This window comes from Astatotilapia calliptera, chromosome 16 (assembly GCF_964374335.1).
Source record: "Astatotilapia calliptera chromosome 16, fAstCal68.1, whole genome shotgun sequence".
Taxonomy (NCBI): Eukaryota; Metazoa; Chordata; class Actinopteri; order Cichliformes; family Cichlidae; genus Astatotilapia; species Astatotilapia calliptera.
Genome location: NC_137437.1, coordinates 34686076 through 34712403, shown reverse-complemented (window position 1 = coordinate 34712403; position 26328 = coordinate 34686076). Strand labels below are relative to the sequence as shown.

The 26328-nt window shown below is 40.4% G+C and overlaps 1 protein-coding gene across 1 annotated transcript in view; it reads left to right on the top strand.

The window, feature by feature from the left end:
* pth2ra (parathyroid hormone 2 receptor a) overlaps positions 1-5778 on the top strand; it is a 72843-nt gene extending 67065 nt beyond the window's left edge. The window contains exon 13 of the mRNA XM_026144345.2: positions 863-5778. Coding sequence (XP_026000130.1) covers positions 863-1249 — 387 coding nt within the window. The 3' untranslated portion in view covers positions 1250-5778. The remainder of the gene's footprint in view (positions 1-862) is intronic.
* Positions 5779-26328: the final 20550 nt, after the last annotated feature.

Below are 26328 nucleotides of genomic sequence, written 5' to 3'. Positions count from 1 at the left end.
CAACATATATCATTCCCTGTATACTGATATCACTTTGATCTTTAGATGGTCTATTGGCCTTGAAGGAAAGGTCAAGGGTCAAATATGACACGACATTTTAAAACTTCTTACAGTGCTTTTTATATGTTGACAATACACACCACACGTGTCTACACCCTCACAAAGTTTTATCAGAATTTGTTCAAATGTTATCATTACAGACAGAAAACATGTCTGCCAGTGCTCGCAAAAACATAACTTCCTTATCAGAGATAAAAATAATGTTGTCTTTTCAGGCTTTGCTTTCTTTACAAAGTGTGTCCCTGTGCCAACTGTGCGAGGGTCACACAGTTTTACTGGACATCAATCCTTTCAAAATACCTTCATGAGTGGGAAAAGTCGGTTTCTGTGTTTGCAAATGGTGTATATAGGAGGAAGTGACACAATTAAATGATTAAATTAGCTGCTTGTTCAGGTTAGGGTTGCACAGATTATCCCAGCTGGCGCTGAGCGAGATGCCTCTTGCCTCCTCAACAGTTTGCTTGACGGTCACAGAGAGGCAGCTTGCCACATTGACACTCACACCTGCACCTTATTTGCAATCACCAGTTAAACTAAAGAGCATGTCTTTGCAGGACTACCTGCAGAAAACTGTGGTAAAATATGTAATTTCCACACAGGGATGTAAGCAACAATAAGATCTGAAGCGGGGATGTGCATGCAGTCTGGCTGCTCTGATATTTTAAACAAAATGAAACAGGAACAAGGAACCACTGGTTAGAAAAGTATTCTGCACCTCAAAATATTTCTTCTGCACTCTGATCTTTGCAAAAAACAACTCAGCTTTGTGTATTTACTGGCTTTTTTCCCCACACCCCCACAGGTTCAGACAGAGATAAAGAAAACATGGACACGGTGGAATCTTTCCTTTGAGTGGGAGGGTCCAGTTGTGTGCGGCCGCTACCGTTATGGATCTGTGGTCGTAGGTCTGAACAACAACAGCACCAGCAGCCAGTCCCACCTGGCTGGTGCTGGGCCGTCCACACGCTCCACCACGCTCGTTTCCAGCCGCGTTTACCGGAGCACAGGTCCAACCGCGATCAGCATGCGTGCCACCCTGCCAGGATACGTAATCAGTAACTCGGATCCATCCATACCCGAGGAGCCTGAGGACAGTGGTCCCAAGCGGGTGGATGATATCTCACTGAGGGAAAATCTGCCTGTTCTAAATATGAGCGGAACAGCTGATGATGAGGAGGAAACGCTGTAGCAGACATCAGACCGTTTACTCCTGTGTTATTCAAACTCTGAAGAGGGATGCAAAGACAAACCAAAAGTGTCACTCTGCAGACAAGAAGAGGAAAAAATGTCCCGGACATTCATAAGAAGAACTAACGTGAACTTTTTATACAGTACTGTAAATTGTGAAGAAATGTTAACTGTTGTCATTGCTATACTGTTTTTGCTGCCAACGATCACCAAAATGCTGACTTTTAAACTTCTACACACAGAGCCTTTAACAGCGCACACAGGTCACGGTGAAAAATGAACACTGAGCCAGAGTCACAGCCCCACACATCACAGTACAGCCGGCACTTTCAGCAAAAGCTGTTGATGGCAGACTGTTTACTTACGAACATCATTTGTTGGAGCGTAAGCAGGCTGGCTGATAAGTGCTACAAGTTGGCAACACTGCTGCTACTCCAGACCCTTTATCTGACAGTGGCTTATTACCTTCAGACATTTCCAAATGACAGGAGGTGAAAAGCTTTTGAGCACCTAGTTTAAAAAAGGACTAAAATAATTAAGTAAAAAATAAAACAAGTTTTTTCCTCAGGGAGGGCAACACCACAGTGCCCTCTATTGCATCACAGCCACTGGAGGTTAGCTTGGAAACACGCTGTAGCATGTTTAACAGCGGTCGTCTGACGTTATGGAAATTTCAGCATCTTTTCCAGCCATCACCTTGATTGTACAGTATATCACATGAGTGCCACATCCAAGCTAGACTCGCACAGCAACGCAAAAATAGACGTTACGGATTGGATGGTGAGGTGAAAACACAGCATGAGCAGCATGATAGCTAACGAGGGATAAAAAACCCATAATCTCAAAGCAAACTGAGCACTGGTGAATCTTGGTTCTAGCAGACATGTTCTCTCAATTTGATCATACAGTAGATGTTTTCTTTAAATAGCTACAAGCTTCATCGAACAGACAATGGGCTCTATTTTCCTGCAAGTGTAAAAACAGCAGCTGCAGAAATGCGTGACGTCACAGACGTGCACACCTGCCAGCTAAAGCTATAACTATGCTTGGAATCACTTGTCTGAGTTCAGCATTAGTCTTTTCTCTACCTCAAACTGACGCATGTTTAAAAAGAATGTATATAGCTAAATACAGCGTTTTTGTCATCTCTGGCATAATTTCATTTTTGTTTGTTTTTTTGAGAAAAATATTTTACCCTACTTGGGTTTAGAGCTTGGGTTTGTTGCTATATCAACACATTTTTAAAAGCTTGAATACTAATTTGCATATATGAGTTTTTTGGGGGCAACAACACACTGATGATGTAGAAGTCTCAAAAACTGTATGTTTCAAGTATCATACACGTCAGCTTGTATGCATCTTATACATGACCTTGAATCGTTTTTTCTTTCATCTACCTCATGCTGATGTGTCAAAATACAGTAAGTTTGACTGAGCTTTTTACCAACTCACATCTCCGCCACAGTTTTAGCTGTGAGGTGTCCATGGACAGTGTAACAGGTGGAAGGACAAAGCTGCTATGGCATCGCTCACTGGTTTGTGAAGTCTTGTTATCCGGTGTTTTCACCATCTTGTTGTTTTGAAACACGATGTGATGTGATGAAGGAGTTGATCTGCCTGGCTGCACGCTCATCGGCTCGTTCTTAGCCAATCCAAAATTTACAAAATCAGCGTCACTTTTTACCCACTGTGAATGTGAGTGACAGAGTCGATTAGCTCATGAGGAAACATTAACAGAACTCAGGGCCTACTTCCATTTTTCTTACATTTATGTAGATAAGATTAATCTTTATTGTCATTGTACAGATAGTAAACAATGAAATTTCAGAGCACTACATTTGAAGAACAGGAGAGAGAGGGGAGAGAATGAGAGAAGAAGAGGCAGCTGTGCAGTGTAACAGAATAAATCCACTTTTGTGTCTTTTTCCATTCTAGCTGAAGTCCGGGGCAAACTGCGTCTCTTCTCAGCTCAACACCAAATGCGTAATATTTTTTCTGAATGCGGGATGATTCTGCCTTTTTACAGGATGGTTGGCAACTCTATTTTATTCATAAGGTTAGTTAGTAAAGTTCACTATCAGCAACATCAAAGCACCCACCCAGCTGTATAGAAAATCCGTCATGCTAGCTGAGTCATTCCTACTATTCGGTGCCATTTCAGTGTGATCACTCTTCATCAAAAAAATACAAAATTTTGAATTATTTTAACATTTCATCTAAAAGAGGGATTTTCAACCTATAAGAAAAATGTATTGGTCCAGCTGCGGATATTATATTATAATATTTTTTAAAATCAAAGTCTTTACCCATGACGTGCCAAATGTCCACCCTGTTACAGGACATTCAATTTTCTATTAATAACTGTTTTGAATACACAGTTATAGTAATATTTACATTTTCTAAAAGCTACAATGTCCCTTTTTAAAATCTGCAAGGAAATTTCACGTTACAGTGCATAGCAATAACAGGGGTGACGGTAACAGGGGGGAGATTTTATGCTAAACTTAGCCATTACTACTAGTATGATGAACAACAAGCTAGTACATGGTGACCACTAAGAACCATTTTTAACATGTTTATTAGCCATATTATAAAAATTACAAAAAAAAAAATTGTTTCCACTATTAATAAGCGTAACAGGTTGGACGTGTTATGCTTTGCCACATTACAAAATCTTGCTAAAACATTGAAAAAAGGGTTGATTAAAGAGTGGTACTTACTCGTCTTCTTGAAAGTTTTCCCTCCAAAATATGTTACATCCGGGAGTGTCATGTGACTAAAAGAATAATCAGGTGATGTGTTCTATGGAATTCTTATCAGAGTAACAGGGGTGACAGTTGATTCAGGGACACAACATTTTTTAAAGATTTTAAGTATTAAACATGCATTAATAATAAAAAAGAACATTTGATGAGGAACATTAGAAATAAGCCAATCCAGAAATGATGAAAAATCTAGATTTTTTTTTTTTTTTTTAAGTTATATTTGTAACTGAAGTCGAGCAAGCATGACTGGGGACATAGTACTTTAGTGACTTGTGCTAAAATAAAAGTAATTTACTTTTAATGTATTTATCCTGTGTATATATCAATGTGTTCTATGGTAGAGGGGGGTTAAACATACAAGAAAATGGTTTAGAAATAAGCATTAGACAAGTTTTACACTAAATATACCATATTATGTCATTAGGACTCAAATGGCACCGAATAGTAAGAATGACCCAGCTAGTAGCAGTACGAGTTATTGTAACTGACTGTAAAAAGTCAGCACAACGAAAATAAACTCCACCTAAACTTGGTTTATATCTGACCCAGATAGACTGCAGGTCATAACTTCTTACCTGAAGTTCAGTTCACCTGACACTCGGACCAGCGGCCGCCTCGGGTCTCTCCTCCTGCCTCCCCTTTCTCTCATCCACCTGCTGGCCTCCACCACTTGCTAATGTTACTGAATCTGTGGAAGCACCGCCACAGCCACCACCAAACAACTGAGTTATTTTTACACACCGACCAGCATCTGGCCAATCCACCACCTTCCATTGTTTATACCGTTACAAAGAAAAAATCATCGGACCACCGACCAAATCCCCGATGGCCAGTCCAGCTATGGTCGTGCCATCACTTAACCCTTCACGTGCCAACTGTGGCACGCGTGCCTAGGGTTGCCGACCCCTGCATTAGACTGTACCTCGCTGTGCTTGGCTAGTGAATGTCGTCTCAAAACTGCAAACATTTGCTCATCACGCTGTCATGTTTGCACAAAGAGATTTTGCTTCCATTTGCATTCTCACTGTGTTTCAGGACAATAGAGCCCAATGTCACCATTCACAGGAGTTTCTAACCTGCTGTTGGCTCATTTCTACTTCCAGAAGATGACATCGTATAAGAGGAGGATGAATTGTGATGTGCACGAGCTGCTCATTGGTGAATTGCTATAATGTGTGCTCTTGTGCAGTCTGCCCCCTTATAAAAAAAAGAAAAGTGATGTATTTTGTGAAAACAAACTTACCGTTGAGCGAAACTGAATGTATTCAGAATTATTTTTGTGTCTTTAAACTTAAGTTGAACTCAGATTTTCACTATTGATTATACATGCATAGAACATTTCTGTGCATATGTTTACCATTTGTAAAAACAAAGCCAGTAGCACAGACAGATTTTTAGGGCAAATCAGAAATTGATGCAACATTAAAAACTTATATTTTTTTGGACAATCAACCAATGTCCTAAATTTGGTGGCAGCTTAACTGTTTTGTGTCTTCTTTGTGCATGCATTGCATGTTTGTCAGCATTAGATGCAGTCACTGGACACAAAAACTAGAGTATTTATTGTGCTTGTGCCTCCCCTGCTCTTGCAGAAGGTCTTAAAGATTTACTTGAAAGGATTCTTTTAATTCTTGTCTGTACATGTGCTTAATGTATTTGACTGTTTTCCTCTGTGATTTTTTGGGTCTCCCTGCTCTTCTGCTCTACTTCAAACCCAACTCCCTTCTCTCTGTTAACTGCTAATAAATGCTCAATGTTTTCAGCAGCAACATCTTTATGTTCTTGGTATTCCTGCAGTCTTACACATGCACATCACAAACGTTTTGTATGCTCGGTCATGTAGGAGTGCTGATATTAGCGTGTTAGCAAATTGTCAAACAGGATTGTTTTGGTTTAGTTGGTGTTAGCGTGTTGGTTTTAGCAAGAGATTAAGAGGTTATTGGAAGTCGTGACGCCATGCTAGAGAGCTTCAAAAGTCTTCAGTTGGACATTCAGGGTCAGGGTTGTCAAACTCATTTTTGCATCGTGGGCCACATACATGTTAAGTAGGCTGGACCGCAGAAATGAAAAAACAGGAACTTTTCTGTCATCTAGTAGTTTTTTCATTTCATTACTTTGTTGTACCATGAATAGCCATGCGGGAGGTAGAACTTTTCTACTGTCTGAGCATTCAAATCACTTTACTCAACTTGCCTTAAGATTTTCCAAAGCAAGTGTGCTGGACTGAACGGATTCTGGCCCCCAGGCCTTGTTCTGGGTAGAGCGCTAATGTTAACCAGTGGTAATCAAAGGGAGGATGTGTGAAGCTAGCAGTTTGCTTGTGGATAGTGGCTTACGAGTGCTGTATGGAGTCATTTGGGCAAAACATCTGTTGCCCTGTCCTTCTACATCAGTCAGCACAGGCTTGCTACTTGCTTTAGTGCTCGAGCACATTAGTGCTCCACTTTTAATGGAGCTGTTCTGAGTAATGAAGTTCAGATTACTCCTTTTGGACTGGAAAAAAAAAAGCAAAAACATAAAACTATCTAACACTGCTTAAAACCCATTGCACTGTGAAGTAGCATGGCCTAAACAACCTCCTGCCTTGCTTTACAAGTGCATTATATACTCAAATAGTCATTATCTGGAGGACAAGGTTATAATTAGCCTTATGTCGCTCGAGTACAGTGTATGCTTTGCACTCAATGCTCTGTGAGTGGACCATTATAAAATATGAAATATTAATGCATTAGCTCAGATGTACCAAATTATCGTCAGACGTCACATTTCGAGAGTCAAGTCAGGCATATTTTGCAAGGGGAGCAGAACTATCACCCCTCTTAAATGACATGCTGAGATGAATGCTTTAAGGACAATGCAGCTGCTTGTGTATGTATGAGAGATTTTTTAGTAATCTCTTCAAAATTCATTAAGTCAAATGCATCATTTGGATGCAGTATAAGGTATCCTCTCTTTCTGCTCCTGCTTACTCCTCGTTTGAATGCTGATCCAAATTAACGGACCAACCCCCACAGTATTAGTTGCTGTTTACCGTCCACCTAAAATCAACTCTGACTTTTTAACTGATTTTTCTAACTTTCTCGCAGAAACCCTACTCTTATCTCCAAATATACTACTGCTGGGCGATTTTAACATCCACATGGACAACACATCAAATTCAGCCACAAGAGATTTTATATCTTGTCTGGACAATTTTGGCTTACACCTTTATATGGACGTTCCCACACACTCCAAAGGACACATTTTGGATCTTGTTGTACAGTTTTGACCTTTTTCAGACCATAAATTAGTTTTCTTCAATGCTAGTCTCCGTCTCCCACTATACAAAAATAAACAAACCGCTCAATTACTTTTAGAAATATTAGGGGCATTGATCTATCAGCTCTTTCCCATGGCATTAATAACTTACCTACCATTGATGCCTCAGCTTTCATAGACGACCTGGTATCTCACTATAACAATGAACTTATCAACCTCTTAGATACATTGGCTCCCCAAAAAACTCAAACTGTTTCTTTCTCTCGCTCTGTGCCATGGTACTCATCTGCATTTCGCCAACTTAAAGCTACTGGACGCCGCCTAGAACGTCTCTCCAGGAAAACAGGACTTACTATTCACAAGGACATGTATCTCAGTCATACACAACACTATAAAGAAGCTATTCATCATGCTAAATCTGCCTACTACACCTCTGTTATTGAATCTGCTGAAGGAAACACTCGCACTTTCTTTTCTACATTGCATAATATTGTTAAACCCCCAGATACCTTTGCCATACATACACACTCTGCAACAAATTTATGGACTTTTTTTACACCAAGATTGAGAATCTTCATCAACAATTGCCCTCGTCCTGTGAAATAGTCAATTATTCTATCTGCATTTTTTGTCCTTCTCAGCTGTCATCCTCTCTGTCCAATTGTGAACGTCCCACAATAACTCAGCTACCTTCCATAATTACTAACTTAAAGTCATCATCATGTAAACTTGATCCACTGCTGACAAATCTTGTTAAACTCTCATTCCCGTCTCTTGCTCCACTGAGTGCTAATATCGTACACTCCTCTCTTACATCTGGTTCTGTTCCTTCTTCTCTTAAAACTGCAATAATAACTCCAATACTGAAAAAGAATGGTTCAGATCCCTCCAATCTAAATAATTTCAGGCCAATTTCAAATTTGCCTTTCTTAGCCAAAATTCTGGAAAAGATAGTGGCTGCACAGGTTCATCATCATCTCATTGGAAATAACTTGTACGAACAGTTTCCGTCCGACTTCTATTCATGTCACAGTACAGAAACAGCTCTAGTAAAAATCACCAATGATCTTCTGCTTGCAGCTGATTCTGGACTTATATCCATCCTCATTCTCCTTGACCTTACAGCAGCTTTCGATACTATCTCCCACCACATCCTCCTTCACAGATTAACATCTATTGGCATCGATGGTAAAGTACTCGCCTGGTTTACTTCTTATCTCTCTGGCCGCTCACAGTTTGTTCAATTACTCCCTCACAGATCAGTATCTACTCCAGTTAATTCCGGTGTACCCCAAGGCTCTGTCCTGGGTCCTTTACTTTCATCATCTATCTCCTACCCCTAGGTAATATTTTTAGGAAGCATAACATCCAGTTTCACTGCTACGTAGATGACACCCAGCTCTCCCCATCCTCCAAACCCACAGCTACTCTCCCACCCACATCCATTTCTGACTGTTTAAGTGAAATCAAGGTCTGGTTTACTCACAACATTCTTAAACTTAAAGGCAATAAAACAGAATTCATTTTAATAGGCACCAGATCAAAACTGACTACAGTTCCAACCAGTCTTTTGTTATCCATTGATGACTCTGATGTCACACCCTCCCCTCAGGTTAAGAGTCTTGGTGTCATCCTCGATAGCACTCTGTCCTTCACAGCACATATAAATAATATCACTCGGTCTTCCTACTTTCATCTCCGTAATATTGACCGCCTTCGTCCCTCACTCACACCACACAGTACCGCCATACTTGTCAATGCTCTTGTCACATCTCATCTGGATTTCACAGGTCACTTTTTAGCTTGTGCATCTTTTTCCATCTTTGCTAAGTTTGAGCCTTTGGGTCACAGAGGGAGCAGACTTTACCTCACCTAGGCAGGAACCTCAGCTGGCATCACTAGATGCCTCGTGGAGGTGTCCTAGTCACCTCAACAACCACATTTACAATTATCAAGTAAATGTATCTGCTTGAAGTTTTGCAACACTTCTAACATTATGTGACTTTTCATTATTTGTCTGTCTGTGAAGGTTCTCAGTCATCCAGGTCATCATAGTCTAAGGAGCTTGGAAAGAAAACCGTCTGGACTTGAAGAAGCTTCTCGGATTAGAGGTGAAACATCTTCAAGCAATTTAAAGAAATCCAGACGCTTTTCTTTCCACGCTCCTTAGACTTCATTATTTGTCAGAAAACGAATAATATCCATTTTTATCATAACTTCCCCACCAAAAATACACTCAAATACATTATTTTGAAAGCGCCGACACTCAAAAATATAGAAAATTTTATATTTTTTATGACACAACACAATGACTGTATGCGTGCATGTGTGATCCAACATATGTGCACTTCTGTTTGTACAATTATCCCTTTTCATCTACTTTATTTTCCACTTCATTTCAGCCGTGCTGCTTTCATATTTTGGTGCATCACACAGCTGTGCTTAAGCTGCAGCGACAGCCAGTGAAAAAGAAATGGAGAGCACCCACACTCAAACAAAGAGGCATTCAAACAAAATAATAACCCACCACAGTGATTAGCCAGCAGCGTGCAGTATGTGAACCTTGTTAGCAAAGATGTGCTTCATTTTAAAACTAAACAGCTGAAACCTGCCATCGTGACAGTGTGGGCCTTTCCAGTAGAATTCACAGCATGTTTTCCTGCTGCTAATTTAGTGGGCACTGTATGCATCAAGACAACGCTGCACACCAGAGCTGTTCAGAATAAGCTTCCATTTCCTTTCTTTCACATATTCTTTGTTCTCGTAAAACCACAGCATCAATATTATTTATATATTTTAGACAAATAACAAATTACACATAAAATGCTGGTGCTCAGGTTTACTCACCTGTTGGACTCACCTGGTTTCTCCATGCTGATTACTCCCTCTCCTCAGTTCGTGTCTGAACCAGCAAATTCCTCTAAGGAATTACTCACTCCAGTTTGCAAGCAACCACTTTGTCCAGCTTCTCTTGCATTTGTTAAGATCACTGGAACATTCTTCCCCAGATCAATGAAAATAACTGTTTTTTCCCCTCTAGTGTGTATATGTCGTCCTCAAATGCTCTCTCAATTCACCCGTTGCACTTCTGACCTTTCATCAGAACAGAGGCTCATCCTCACATGTAATCCTCAAAATAACCTGCACTTAGACTACTTTCGGTTTCAGTTCTGCAAAGCCTGCAACTTCCTGTCAGCCTGCAACTTAGTCTTTCTGAAAGACACACACTGTTTAAACATCTGAATACAATATCAATACTGTAAATTATATTATTAATGCAATGGTAATGATGATGATTATTTAACAATAGCAGTAAAATAATTTCCCTGATCCACACTGGTTGCTACAATTCACCTTTGTCAATAAAGTCTTTGTATTAATTCAGATTGTCTAGTTTGAGTTCAGAGTTTTGTGATGGCACCCCAGACATCATGTTGTGATTTGGTCATCAGAATTCCACAGAATAATAAAATTAGCACAAGTTAATTTCACAGGTCAGCGTGCTGTTTGCTGCCTGATGTTCAGCTGTAACGTCCATCCATCCATTTTCTTTCGCTTTATCCGGGGCCGGGTCGCGGGGGCAGCAGCCTAAGCAGAGAGGCCCAGACCTCCCTCTAGCTTATCCAGGGGAACACCAAGGCGTTCCCAGGCCAGCCGAGAGATATAATCTCTCCAGCGTGTCCTGGGTCTGCCCCGGGGCCTCCTCCCGTTGGGACATGCCCGGAACACCTCACCCAATAGGCGCCCAGGAGGCATCCTTGTCAGATGCCCGAACCACCTCAGCTGGCTCCTTTCGATGTGGAGGAGCAGCGGCTCTATTCTGAGCCCCTCCTGGATGGCTGAACTTCTCACCCTATCTCTAAGGGAGCGGCCAGCCACCCTTCGGAGGAAGCTCATTTCCGCCGCTTGTATCTGCGAGCGTGACAATTTCAACTCCACAACCCAGTGAAAGAGGCTTGTAAACCACTTTGGCACCAGATGAAAGTGAATTTAATTTGATTCATTCATTGTTTAAAGCACTTTCAGAGCTCTGGTAGAGCAGAAAAGCACCGTTTTATTTATTTATTTTTTTAAATTAACCTTTATTTAATCAGGAAGATCCCACTAAGATTAAAAACCTCTTTTTCAAGGGAAACCTGGCCAACATAGGCAGCAGCAAGTGTCTCACAGTTACAAAAATGACACAATTAAACACACAACACACATGGAAAAATAAAAAATAAATTAAAAATAAAATAAAAATAAAATTCCATTAATTAAAAACTAACTCAGTTAATTGAAACAGTTGCATGTTATGGACTTGGCCTCAAGGATTCTTAGTTTAGATTTAAAAGCACTTAATGAAATGAATTCAGTCATTTCCCAGTGGTTCTGCAGTTTGTTCCAAGCTGAGGGTGCTAAATGGACAAAAGCTCTTTTGCCAAGTTCAATTCAGACAAATGGAACAGAAAGCAACAAGTAACCATGCAGATGTTTCACTGCAAGCAGGGAACATATATAGGAAGGCAGCAATCCCAGTATTGCCTTATACATGAAACTATAAACGAGAGTTCCTCCGACTGGCCAAAGCAGACCATCATACATGAGAGTATAACTCACAGTGGTGAGTCTGAAATTTACGGTTAGTGATAAACCTCAAAGAAGCATGATACACAGTATCAACCATTCGAAGACATTTAGCAGAAGCATTCATATATAGAGAATATCTCCATAATCCAGCACAGATAGAAATGTTGCAGCAACAAGCCGCTTCTTTGTATTAAAATAAAAACTCAGTTCAGCATGAACATCTGTCTGATCTCTGTTCATCCATCCATTTTCATCCATCTATCCAGTTTGGAGGGGTAGTTTGCAGGAGCCTATCCCATGTGCCAAAGGGCGAGCGGCGGGGTACACCCTGGACAGGTCACTAAAGGTTAACCTGACCCCACCAGCTGCAAACCTGTGGACTGTGGGAGGAAGCCAGAGGACCTGGAGAGAACTTGTAAGGACATGGGGAGAACATGCAAACTCCACACAGAAAAGCACAGAAAGACGTTGGATTCACACCCATGGCCCTCTTGCTCTGAGGTGGCAGTGCTAACTACTGCATCACTGCACTGCCAGTGACCTCTCTGTTCAGCAAATATGACATTCATCAGCTGCTTTACTGAAACATCACTCTGTATTTAAACCAGTCAATCAATAACACGTCGAGAAGTTACTTTACGTGTCATTATTAATAGTTGTGTTATAATGCTTAAAGTAGAAAACGTATGCTGCCAGGACATATAGAAATAGAGAGCGTCAGAGCCACAATCCATGAAGAAACATGGAGACACAGATCAGGAGGATGGAGCTGAAGCTGACAGCTGAAGACAGACAGTGATGAGCATCAGGAAGAGGAGCTATCGTGGACGAACAAGCACCTGCACAGACTGCAGCATCAAAAGAAAGAGGAAGTAGCCGACATCAAGAAATCCTACACTGTAAACACATAACTGTAAACTCTACAGAAACTTCTGGCAGCTGGATGCCAGTAAAGTTACTGTAAAAAGGCTTTAGTTTAAGGGCTTGAGTAATTTGATGTAATTTTTTACTTTTTAGGTCAAGAGGGACCTCACCATTGTTACCTACAGATACGTACGGGAACCTTGTTGGGTCTGTACCTTGCAATAAAAGCGGCTTAAGGCAACTCTCGTTGTGATTTGGTACCATATAAATAAAACTGGGCTCAACACAAAGTGATAAACAAGTACACCTGTGGCCAATTAAGAATCACCAATCAAGATAACAAACTGTGGGAGGAAGCCCACACAGGTACAGTGAGAACCCTCAAATCCACACTGAGGCTTCAGCTGACCAAAGACGTGAAACAAAGCCTTTCTTGGTGGGAGGTGACAGTAGCAGCCACTGCAGCACTAACAATTACTTTGAAACTGAAGGCATAGTTTTCTTGAGCTCAGTGTAACCTCAGTACAGTATCTGAAGGTTCAAGTCAGCACAGCGCTATAAACTCATACATGTTGTAATTAGAAAACTGAAAATAAACAGCGGATCTCAAGGTTTTAGACGCATCAGTGAATAATCATGTCAAATGCTGCTTTTCTTGGATATATTTGTGGAATTGTATTCAAATCATTATTTGAATAGTTCATCTTTACACAACAGGTAACAAGAATAGACTGCTGTGTCCCAATCAGTGTTGCCTTCCAAAAACACTGCAGCTAATTACTTTTACTGTTTGTCAGAACAATGTAATGCAGCCTGGCCCATTAAAGTGTGACAGGCACAGTGGAGTCAGATTTGTTATCTATACTAGACAAATATAATAAGCTTAAAATATAAAAGCTCCGTTTCAAATAAACACACAAACGATTGAATGTAGGACTGCTTTCTTGCATTGGTGCAATATCTCTAACATTAGAAACATCCTGTCTCAGATTCCCTTTCATGCACACATTCCCTTTTACATAACTCTAGTTAAGAGGTATTTTTTCTAAACACTGCTTCTCTGTGGCTTTTAACCCCCAAAACACGCTGCACCAAGGATGGGGTCCCCCGACACCAACAGAGTAACATAGTGTACGCTGTTAAGTGCGGGGAGGATTGCCAGGGTTTATACTTTGGGGGAACCAAACAACCTTTGGCGAAAACGGATGGCACAACACAGAAGAGCTACCTCATCAGGCCAGGACTCTGCAGTCTATTTACACCTAGAGGCCAGTGGACACTCTTTCAATGATGAGGATGTACACATCCTGGACAGGGAGGAACGCTGGTTTGAGCGCGGAGTCAAGGAGGCCATTTACGTGAAAAGGGAAAGACCATCTCTGAATCGAGGAGGGGGCCTAAGGGTACATCTTTCACCATCTTACAATGCTGTGATTGCAGCCGTTCCCCTACTCTCTATGAATGGTACATTCATAGAGAGTAGGGGAACGGCTGACTTGATCTCATGGCCATGGATCAGTGGTCTTTGATTAGTGGTCATGACAATTTGCATATTAATGATCAAGGAACTGATCTCCCAGCTCATTGTTCATTCAGTGGTGCTGGTTTCAGTCATTATGCAAATGTGGTGTTTATAAGATTGGGGAAACCTGCAGTCAGCTGAGACTGAAGACGTCACCTGGATCAGCGACGAAACGTTTCTCGCACTGAAAACGTCCAGATGAACAGAATCAGCAACTGTAAGCGGCATTGTTTGTTATTGTTGCCAACAAACCCAGCTAATCATGTCTGGATTTAAAATGTCATAGAAACTCCTGTGGATGTAATGTGTATACTTTGATCCATAGAGGATATTATAACAAACAGTATAAACGTTTTGGGTCAGTTTGTTGTTGAAAGGATTAGCACATTTCTCTTTATGCTCTAATATAACATTTGTTTTAGCTTTTTGTTTATTAGAAATGTTGCAAATGGCATTTGATAACTGACAGAATCATTCATGAATTATTGATTATTTTTAATGAAATCACTGCGTGCACAGACACATTTTCAGCATTCATCACTCTTATGTTGCCAAATGAAAGTTGTTCTTATTAACAGGCTAACCGGTTATCAATAAAACCCTTTTCCAATTATCTCGGCACAGATGAAAACCACAGTGCTGATTAAAGAATTAATACGTTTCACTAGTTGAAATGCGTAAAAATGGATTTTCCTTCTAAAACTCCAGAAATGGAAGACAAAGACTACAACAAGAGAGAACTATGCACACAAATGATAAACAATAACACAAACAGTTGTGGTGGAACAGACAATTACAGAAGCAGAAAGTCAAACACAAAAACACAGAAAACTTGTAACAAAGAAATGTGACCATTAATCAGCAGTGAGATCAGAGTCGTGTTGACCTCGTGGCCTAATTACATTCTGCTGAATCTCAAGTGAATCTTTGTGTCCCTCCATGACTTCATTTAAGCACCAAAATAAATGAAGCATCCATATTAGCTACATATGTAAACTAAAGGTAAGATGGAATTATAGAAAACCTTGATTATAAAATGCATTGTTGGTGGTACCAACCACCTACATGATGATGTTATTGTCGTATTATAGAAAGTAAGTGGAGGAATCTCTGCTGGCCCTCAGGCTGCACTGCTTTAAAAACCAGGCATGATTTCATGCAAATCACTGCACTGGGCTCGGGAACACTTGCAGAAATAATTTGAACACAGTTCAACATGCTATCCATAATTGCAGGTTGCAGCCTATTTCATGCATCGAATAAGCCAAATGTAAACAAAAGCTGCTGTCTTCTCTGACAGCTGATTTAAAGTGGACTGGGGCAGAGTGAAAAAGTATTCTGTGACAAGGAGAAATAGAACTTTTACTGGCCCAGGTCCTAAGCTGGCCCGCATGTAGTCCAAACCTTTCACAAACTGATCTTCAGGAAATGAAAACTATGATAACAAAGTGTCAGGACCACTGAGCAGCTTCGATCCTCTGTCGGAGAAGAACATGACAACAGTCACGGAGCTGCTCTCCTCAGTAGAGGGTGGTGAGCATGAGCCTACTCCCAAATCTTTTTAAGATGTATTTTTTTCTATTTTCTATTTATGAGATTTGCAAAGCATTGCATTCATTTATTTCTGTAACAGAGGTTGTGAAACCAAGCAGCTTCCACCTGTTTATTTTATCCAGTGTGTGTCAGGGCAAAACTATAATAATGTCATTGATGTTAAATGAGTGAAGAATGACTGACAGTCATTTCAGCCTCAACTTCAAATATTTACACCATCTTCAACCAGCTGTGACACATTTTTATCCATCACTGTGACTGATTCCAATCATTGATCAGAGTGTCTACAGCTTCATAAAGCTTTACACAGAAGCTTTAATCAAACAGTGATTGCTACAGTAATGTACACCAAATATTTCAGTATCAGGGAAGAGAGGAGAGTGCACATTTAGCTTTCTTTCTGGAATAGAAAACCTGGAGTTTCCTTCATTTCAAGGTTAACAAACTCAGAGTTTCAGTAAACTTTCTGGAGGTTCGCCCACGTCTGATAGGCCATCGCTGGCTCATTAATATTTGAGAAAATCACTTTTTTTGGTCAAAATAATCAAACCCTGCAGCTGAACTGAAAACAACAAAAATAAAAATTAAATTATAATCACAGCAGCATGTGGAACAGTGTGTACATGGCAAACACAAAGGATTGAAAGTAGTTTTTATTAAACAGCCAAAACTGGTGAACATGCTCAAAGACGGCGTAAAAACAAACCCTGCACTTCAGGGCTCCTAAAAAAGAAGCAGGAAAGTTTGATGATTTTTTTGTTAGAAAGGTTTTTGTGAAGGCGCCATCCTTTGCATAGGTCACGTGACGCACAAGGGCACAAGGAGAAGCAACAGCACGACTCAGCAAAGAACACATGCAAACCGAGGCTTTTAATAAACACGGGAGGTAATCAGGGAGAGTGGAAAAAACAGGTTACAGCTGAAGCTAATTAAGAAAACAACATGGAGAAAAACTAAGAGACAGATAAGAGTAACAACAAAACAAAACAGGAAGTAACCAAATAGGGAATCGCCCAATAGAGGCAAAGAGGTGATACGAAGACACCAAGAGGCTGAAGATCAAACAGAAACCACACACAACCCAAACGCTTTCACTTCTGTGGCATCAGTGAGATGCTGAAAAAAACTAAAATAAATCCAGAATACATTTGTAAGGAATGAATTGTAAAAATATTGCTGGATGTCGCAAATTTGACACAAATTAACATTTATATATAATAATAAATTAATTAGTTTTTTAATTTCAATAAACGCATTTTCAAAAGAAGAGAATTTTCTTTAGTTATTTCATGGTTCAGGCTTGAAGGCTTGAGAAGTCCCCAACTCAACAAACCAAGAAAGTGTGAGACTATGGCAGTGTGAGTATGAATGGATGACCTTCAACTTGAAATTGGAGCAGAGTTATAGAAAAGGGTACGTCTACCTGGTATTGTTGTTATAACACAAAAAACAAAAGGCAAAGAGATTAAAATGGGTATGGCAATAACAAGAGTTTTATCAATAAATTAAAAAAGACAATTACATTCAACTTGATTTTCCACCGTTGTTTCTTTTGTTCACATCATTAATGGTGTCAGTGTGAGAGGCGTTAAATAGTGTCAGGGAAACTGCTGATCAGGTTGTGAGCTAGAGTTTGTCAGGGTAACAAATGTGCAATCAAACTGTATGTAGATTAGTTTTTGGAAGCCCAGCTCACAGATCTGAAAATAGGAAACACGTGGAGAACGTGAAAAGGTGAAGCAAACCAGAATACAGGCAACAAGGAGGCCGACTCTGCACGATTGTAGCTTAAATACACAAAGTGAGAAAATCAGATTGAGGATAATGTTTGTCACATATGCAAACTAGAGTTTTGTTTAAGCTGCTTTCATGGGAGATAAATTAGTATTTAGATGAATACAGTGATAGAATAATGGACTTTTAACACCAGCATATTTTATTGCCTTAGTGGTGAAATCAGGCAAAATTAGCATCTGGGGTCCCTCGAGCTTTAAGTCAAAAAGTCAGTGTCAAATTATTTTTATAAGCACGTAAGCACAACAGCTGTTGACCAAAGTGCTGCAGAGCTAAAAGAATAAATTAACATAAAATAGCAAAACAATAAATCAGATTCAATAATTATTTAATATGGCTTACAACAAGTTTTTTTTATCACTTTTTATTTAAGGGTATTTAATATTTAATCCTTTCTACGCAGCCGTTAGGAAGAAATCTTTGAAATGAAAGGCAATGGTTCAATTGCAGTTTCTAAAATTAATTAAGTAGTTTTAATTCTATTGTACTATCTGTGGTTGCAAAACTCAACACGTGCTGTTCTAAACTCATACCTTAACATCATTGTGTTTCTGCTACTTTTCCAGCCCCCAAAACGACATCTGACCAGAATAGTGAAACGTTGCCTCTGGTCCCCCCCAGCCGAAAAGACTGCAGCACTCAGCGTTATGCATGTCTAAATCAGATTCAGAATAGATGAATAAAGAGCACATTCTTCTTCATTAAAGGGCACATGTGCGATATCATTTATCCCCTGGTGCTAAAATCTTAAATCAAAACCTTAATTACAGGAGCAAGGGCAACACGTTTCCCCTTTTCTCCTTCAATGACCACGTAGATGAAGAATTCATCCCCCATCCCCAGGGAAGGGATGATGACCCAGAAAGGCTAATGTTGCCTCAAACATTACCAAAATCTCACAATTTTAGCAATTAAAGTGATGAATTGTGTCTGAGGTAGTTTGTAGCTTAATAAGGTTTAGTGACAATAAGAAATTAGTATGCTTATCTTTCCCTGCAGTGGCAGCACTGTCAACAAACCCGACAACACTGATGCGGTTTCAAGGCGGCCCCAGTGTCCTGAAACTGTTTTATATTCTTATCTTCACGTTGTGAGTGAGTCAGTAGAAGAAATGCAAAACTCATCTGCAAGAAAACATTTTTATGCAGTTTTGATTTGGTCAAAATGATGATGATTTGCACATAAACGACAGCTAAAGCTTTCAGGTGTCTCTTGCTTACCTGTGGGAGTGGGACAGTCCACAGAGAACACGCTGCTCTCACCGTGTCTGAGACTTCTCTGTGGTCTTGTGGTTTTTAAGAGGTTTGTTTGGGGTTTTCTGTACAGGAACAAAAGCAGGGTGGAGATCACAGATGAATAAATTACTGCTAAATAATATCTCTATATAATTTTGTGGGATTTATTACTGAATTCCACTCAAGTGGGTTAGTTTCTTGTACAAGTTTCTTTTACAAGCTACAATGAAGTAATAGCCATCTTTGTGTCTTTCTGACAACGCTGTAACTATTTGGAAGTGAGAAGAAGAGTGGTGTGTACAAGGACGTGACCGACAGGAGAGCACAGATAGATTTTTCTTTGGGTGGTGTCACTATAAAGCCTTTAGGGAAGCAAAGATGAAAAGCCATTACCTGACCCGCAGGGACACCTGTTGTCATTGCCGCTACAGGCCGAGCTGAAGCGAGTTAAAGAAGGAAAATATCTTGACTGAAAGACAGACAGACAGCCATCAACTCTGATAACAATAGCGGGCGATGAAAGCTCCAATGCAGCATAATCATCGGGCACTTTGGTCTCAGTCGGCTTCGAGGCTGTGACAATTGAAGTACTTTCAGATTCTGGCATGCGTGTAGGTGCAGTATCGCACGTATTCACACGTTCTCTCTTTAACGTCACCGTTTCACTTTGAGTCAATAAAGCTGTGACTACGTGTCTGTTTTTATCCTGTGGCTCAGTTTCCTACAAATAATCATTTGTCTCTCATCACTTTTCACCTGGCACCAGGTTTTTTTTCCTTTTTGTTTTGGACAAATGACAGAGGCGAGAAACTGCCCAAAGAATTTTCTGATGAAACTTCAAAGCGTTTTCGTTATTGGCTTGAACGACAGCCTTATGATTGTCCTACACTATAAACAGTTGCTGATTTTCTTTTAGTTACAAGTACTCTGCACTTTAGAAACCTCACAGAGAGAGTCTGATGTGGAAACATGCATATACAGAAATAAAAAATACAAAAAGATTGAAATACTGAATGTGATTGCTTTATTTATCTTTTCTGGTTCAAAGCAATGTCACATAGATTCACTGTTTTCAGAAACAGAAAAAAGAAAGTGATGTAGAATGTGAAAATTAATAAGACTGTTGGGGAGAAATGTGTCACTGCTCATATTTCAAATCAAATCAAATCAAATCACTTTTTATTGTCACATCACATGTGCAGGCACACTGGCACAGCACATGCGAGTGAAATTCTTGTGTGCGAGCCCCACAAGCAACAGAGATGTGCAAACACAACAACACAAACGAGCAAAATACAAGAATGGCCAACCTGAAACTAATAAATATATGTACAATATATAATAGTGTATGCATTTCTGGATGTGTATACTAAATATTTTCCTATGTGTGTGTGTGTGTGTGTGTGTGTGTGTGTGTGTGTGTGTATACACATTTTTACAAATTAAATAGTAAAAAAATAAAATAAAATAATAATAATAATAATAAAATATATAAAATATACAGAGTTGAATATGTGCAAAACAAGTGGCATTTATATACAGTGTGGAGTGCATAATGTTAAAGTTCCAGTAGTGAAGCTGAGGTGTCTATGACGTGTTCAGCAGTCTGATGGCCTGATGGAAAAAGCTGTCTCTCAGTCTGCTGGTACGGGACCGGATGCTGCAGAACCTCCTTCCTGATGGAAGCAGTCTGAACAGTTTATGGCTGGGGTGACTGGAGTCCTTGATGATCCTCCCCGCTTTCCTCAGGCACCGCTTCCTGTAGATGTCTTGGAGGGAGGGAAGCTCACCTCCAATTATCCGTTCAGAGCACCGCACTACTCGCTGGAGAGCTTTGCAGTTGTAGGCGGTGCTGTTGCCATACCAGGTGGTGATGCATCCAGTGAGGATGCTCTCAATGGCACAGTGATAGAAGGTCCTGAGGATGCGGGGGCTCATGCCGAATCTTTTCAGTCTCCTGAGAAAGAAGAGGCGCTGCTGCGCCTTCTTCACTGTTTTGTTTGTGTGTACTGACCACGTAAGATCCTCAGCCAGGTGTACGCCAAGGAACCGGAAGCTGCTCACTCTCTCCACAGCAGCGCCGTTGATGGTGATGGGGGTGTGTACTTCTCTGCACCTCCGGAAGTCCACTATCAACTCCTTTGTCTTTGCGACGTTGAGGGTGAGATGGTTGTCTTGACACCAGTGGGTCAGGGCGCTGACCTCCTCCCTGTAAGCCGTCTCATCACCGTTGGTGATAAGACCCACCACTGTAGTGTCGTCCGCAAACTTCACAATGATGTTGGAGCTGTTAGTGGCTGTGCAGTCGTAGGTGTAGAGTGAGTACAGGAGAGGGCTCAGTACACACCCCTGTGGAGCACCAGTGTTCAGTGTGATGGGGGATGAGGTGATGCTGCCCAGTCTGACCACCTGGCGTCTGTCAGACAGGAAGCTAAGGATCCAGCTGCAGAGGGAGCTGCTCAGTCCTAGATCCTGCAGTTTCCTGTCCAGCTTCGAGGGAACGATGGTATTGAATGCTGAGCTGTAATCTACAAACAGCATCCTCACATACGTGTCTCTCTTCTCCAGGTGTGACAGGGCAGTGTGTAGTGTCAGGGCTATGGCATCATCAGTGGACCTGTTGTGGCGGTATGCAAACTGTAGAGGGTCCAGTGAGTCGGGTAGTGCAGAGCAGATGAAGTCCCTGACCAGCTTCTCGAAGCATTTGCTCACGATGGGGGTCAGGTATTTGTTAGATGACGGCTGTGTGCGGACAGAGATAGGACCCAAGGTGCAGACTCCAGAGACAGATGTGAACTCAAAACCGCTTTAATGTTAAACTCAAATATAACATAACTGGAAACAATCAAAATAAACTTACACCGGAGGACTGACAGAACACACAGCTTGGTAAACGGTAGATCACGACACAGACACAGAGAAACACAGGGCTTAAATACACAGAAGGAGCAATCAGGGAATGAATAACAGGAGGGAAACACAGCTGGGGCAAATCAGAACTGACGAGACAAAAGGAAGCGTAAACTGAACACACTGAGATAAGACAGAGACCTTCAAAGTAAAACAGGAAACACATAACACAGACTCACATGCAGGCACTACAGAGGGAACAGAGACATGGGACCAGGGCAGACACAAACACTGACTGAACACGGGGATATAGGAACTAAGGATACACAGAGACGTGAACTAGACAAGGGGATACAGGTGATAGGGGAGACAGAGCAACTAAAGAAGACAGAGACATAAACCATAAGACAGAACTCAAAGAAACCAAAGACTAAAAAGTATAAATAATATAATAAACTCAAATACCCTGGGTCAGCGACCCAGGCATCCTAACAATATTTATATAGACTGAGGACATTTCTCACTAATTAGACATTTCTCTTTATTTTGCTTGAAAAATAGGGAAATATAGCATATAAGGCAAACAGAGTTTGCACATTTAGATTGAGCTTTGAAGACAATATTTGGTGTTTTTCAGCACAGACTGAGGTCTCTTAGGCAGCTCTCTTTCATTTCTTAAAGTGGTCTTGAGGAACAGTGAGGAACAGTTCTCCAGGCTCTCTGAAGGAGCTTCAGAGGTGTTCTTTGGATGTTGGCTGTCTTTTGGTTATTTTTTCTGTCCAGATAATCTCATACCGCTTCAATAATGTTGAGGTCCGAGCTCTGGGGAGACCAATCCACGGCTCGGTATGCTTTCACTGCACTGGCAGTTATTGGGGGCTAATTATTATAAACCACTAACAATCAGATGCATTCCAGATGGTATCGACGGATGAAATCTAACATGCTGTAAGTCCTTCAGTTTTGACAAAGATTCCCAACACCACCGGCTGAAATGCATCTCAACACCTCTAAAACGTTTTACAAATGTCTTTGGCTGTACACACTCACAGCTCCTCTCCTGATTTCTTTTGATCATATTGACAAAGAATTAAACTTTCGGATTCATCATCCCATCATAAATGTGTACTCACTCATCCAGGTGAGGAGCAGTCTGCAGTCTCTTTACCTGAAGGTCAGTCCATGCGCTGTTCTTGAGTAATTTGGCATACCTCAGCCTTTTCTCCCTTATTTCCTTCCTTCTTTACAGCCTTAACTCTGTTTCTAATGAGGCTTCAGTGAACAGTGCATGGATCAACTGAAGGACCAGCATCTTTCACGTCTTTGCTGGATTTTTTTCCTGATATCTTAAGGACATGACTTTAGTGTTCATAGATTCAACAAAGTATATTTGTGAGATGCTGCTAGTAATGAAGTGATAAAAGATATAATTTAAATTAGTACTTTGCTAAGTTTTCTGATATCTGTACACCAAGCACTGATTCATCCATTGAGGCAGGATCCTTTTTGAATTATTCAAGATATTCTATTTACAAGATGACCAGACTGGTAGCCATCAACTAGTTTCTGGTTGGATATTTGATCAGTCTTCTTGGTAGAATCAGTAGAGTTTATCTAAATTGGTTGTACCAGTGCCAATACAAAAAATTCATGATGTGATATTATAGTATATAGTATATCAGAAATCTGTTCACTATTTTTATTACAAATTATATCAGTAAGGAAGCTGACTAAATATTCACTGATAATTTATGGCAAAGGGGTGGGATTAAATAAGTGTATACTTCTTCCCACTCCCTTTCAACATGTAAATTAATCAGAATGGTTTTTTGTATGTAATTTGTATAGTATTTTTTTCTCTCTTATTTCTTTTCTAAATGTACTTGTATATTGTTCACATGTTGAAATAAATTACCAATCAATCAATCAATATAGTCCACAAATTTTCAACACATTTTCAGAAGTGTTAAGCTCTGGATTTTAAGATGACCATTCCTTAATGGTTCCCTGCATTATCCAGTCCAAAACCAGTTCTGATGTGTGTTTGGGATCATTGTTAGAAACCAAGTTCTGTCCAAGTTCCAACCATCTAGTTGAAGAATTTAGAGGCAGCCCTCGTCCTTTAATATACAATACTTACATTATGTATTATATCACTTTCTGCAATATACCAGTACCACTCGTGGCTAAACCGCCTGTAGCGTGATGCTACCACCACCATGCTTGACAGCTTCAGTAGTGACAGTAAAGATTTGAAAGCCTCACCTTTACTCCTAAAAACATACATCTTATCATTGTGACCAAATATTTCAATCATCTGACCATAATAATAATAATAATGGATTGGATTTATATAGCGCTTTTCAAGGCACCCAAAGCGCTTTACAATGCCACTATTCATTCACTCTCACATTCACACACTGGTGGAGGCAGCTACGGTTGAAGCTACAGCTGCCCTGAGGCAGACTGACAGAAGCGAGGCTGCCATATCGCGCCATCGGCCCCTCTGGCCATCACCAGTAGGCGGTAGGTGAAGTGCCTTGCCCAAGGACACAACGACCAGGACAGAGTACGGGGATCGAATTGGCGACCTTCCGGTTACAGATGCGATTCCCAACCCCCTGAGCCACGGTCGCCCATAAAATCTTTCCCCAGGAAGGAGAAGTTTTTGTGTGTGGGAAGCTTCAAGCTTTCAGTTGACCTTGAATGTTCCAGTTTTGGAGCATAATTCGCACCATATCAGTCCATGGAGATGAACTGACTTACAGTGGACAGCGACCCTGCTGTTCCAGCAGTTTCCAGTTCTCGGCAGATTTAAGCCTTAGTGGTTCCTGGGTTCTTCCTGATAATCCTATCCAGTTATCTCATATCTGATGGTGGCAGTTTTGGCTGTCTCCCACCTCTTGGCAAAGTGGTCACACATACATGACAAATACATTTTTTTATGCTGGCAAAGAGAAAATGCTAGTTGCAGTCAATGTCATGTTAAAGCACATCGTAGAACCTTAAGCACCACTTAGTAACAGATTTAAGTGAGTTTATGAGTGTATGTGTGTAGTTTAGAGAAAATAAAAATGTAATTAATAGCAATTCTTAATCTTTAAAAAGCATTAAAGGTGTAAAGACAGTGTACAATCATTTGATCCTGAAAATGAAATCATTAAAATCTTCACATTACCATGAAATGTGTGCCTGTGGTGAGTGTATGTAAAAAAGATTTTCAATATCATTAAATGTGAGCATTTAGTTCTTTCCGCCCTTTTGTTTTTTGCTTCACTGCTCTTATTCCAACAATCCTGAATGAATAATTGCCATCTTGACCAAGACTAGTAGCAGGTTTTCCTAATAAAATATTTTCTGCCTTTCTACCACAACATGATTAAACAGAACTATTTATAGAACAGCAACATGGGAGCCCCATGACAGGCACTTTGTCTGCTCACGCCCCAACAATATAAACAACAATTACCTAGAATATATCTCAAGAGTAGATCCCATTTGTTGACTTTGTAGGAGTATGCTGATTATGCTTCCCACAGCTAAAAGAGAAATAGCATGAGTGGCACAGAATGCTGACATAAGGAGCAACATTCTAGTACTTATATTTCTGTTCTCTTTGAATAATTAGATCATGCTTTGGTGTCACTTCTACCTTGAAATTAATGCAGGAGGTGTCAGATTGTTTTATGGGCTCGATGAAGCATCACACTGCCCTTAATATATCTATACTGTGTATCCTGTAAGAAATATGTTGTTTAGCACTTCTAATCTAATAGTTTTTATTTCAATTCAGATAAAAGACAATAAAAACAAAAGAACTCTTAAATGACTGCACAACACAGTGCGGTGTTCTGAAAAAGATCCTGCTGTCTTTCTGTCTGTCTCAAAAGCACCTATTCAATAATCAGTCATAAAAGGAAAATGCTTTATTATGACTTTCACCTCTTTAATTTGAATAAAATGTCATGACCATTGGTCAGAGTGAGACGAGATAAAGACAAACTCGGGATGAACTCTGGCAAATATGACTTTTCATCTCACTTGGTCAGAAATAAAATGTTTACAGTCTTTTGGTTTATGAACACTAAATGCATTCACTGCAGCCTCAGGATTACTTTGCGTTTTAAGCTAATTAGCAATTAGAAAAACATGTACTTAACATCAATATGATAGGATCATCACTGTGAGTATGTTTGCTTTTAGCTTCAGTGTCACATGCACAGAACAGCACAGTCTTACAAAAGGCTTTAGGGATCCCAGTCCTGTGTCAGATATGTAAACATCCAAACCAGCAGGTTCTTTCTTGGCTTTCTGTAGTGATTAGCCTGATAAATGTTCAATTCTATAACCAGTGCCTAAAGAAACAGGCATTCTGTCACAGCTGACGGATGATCTGATATCCTCGTGTTGGTGTTGTTCCCAGATCATCATGAAAATGTTGTTCCAGGTTCAACATTGCAAGTGACCAATCACATTGTTGTGACGTTATTCTTTTGCGCAACAAGCCATTCGTGCATTTATGAAATTCCAATGTTGCAAGGACAATATCAATTCTGCTTACTGTTTATTAAAGCAGCGGTCCCCAACCCCCGGGCCTCGGACCGGTACCGGTCCGTGAGTCGTTTGGTACCAGGCCGCGAGAGTTGAGGCTCAGGTGTGAAATGTATAG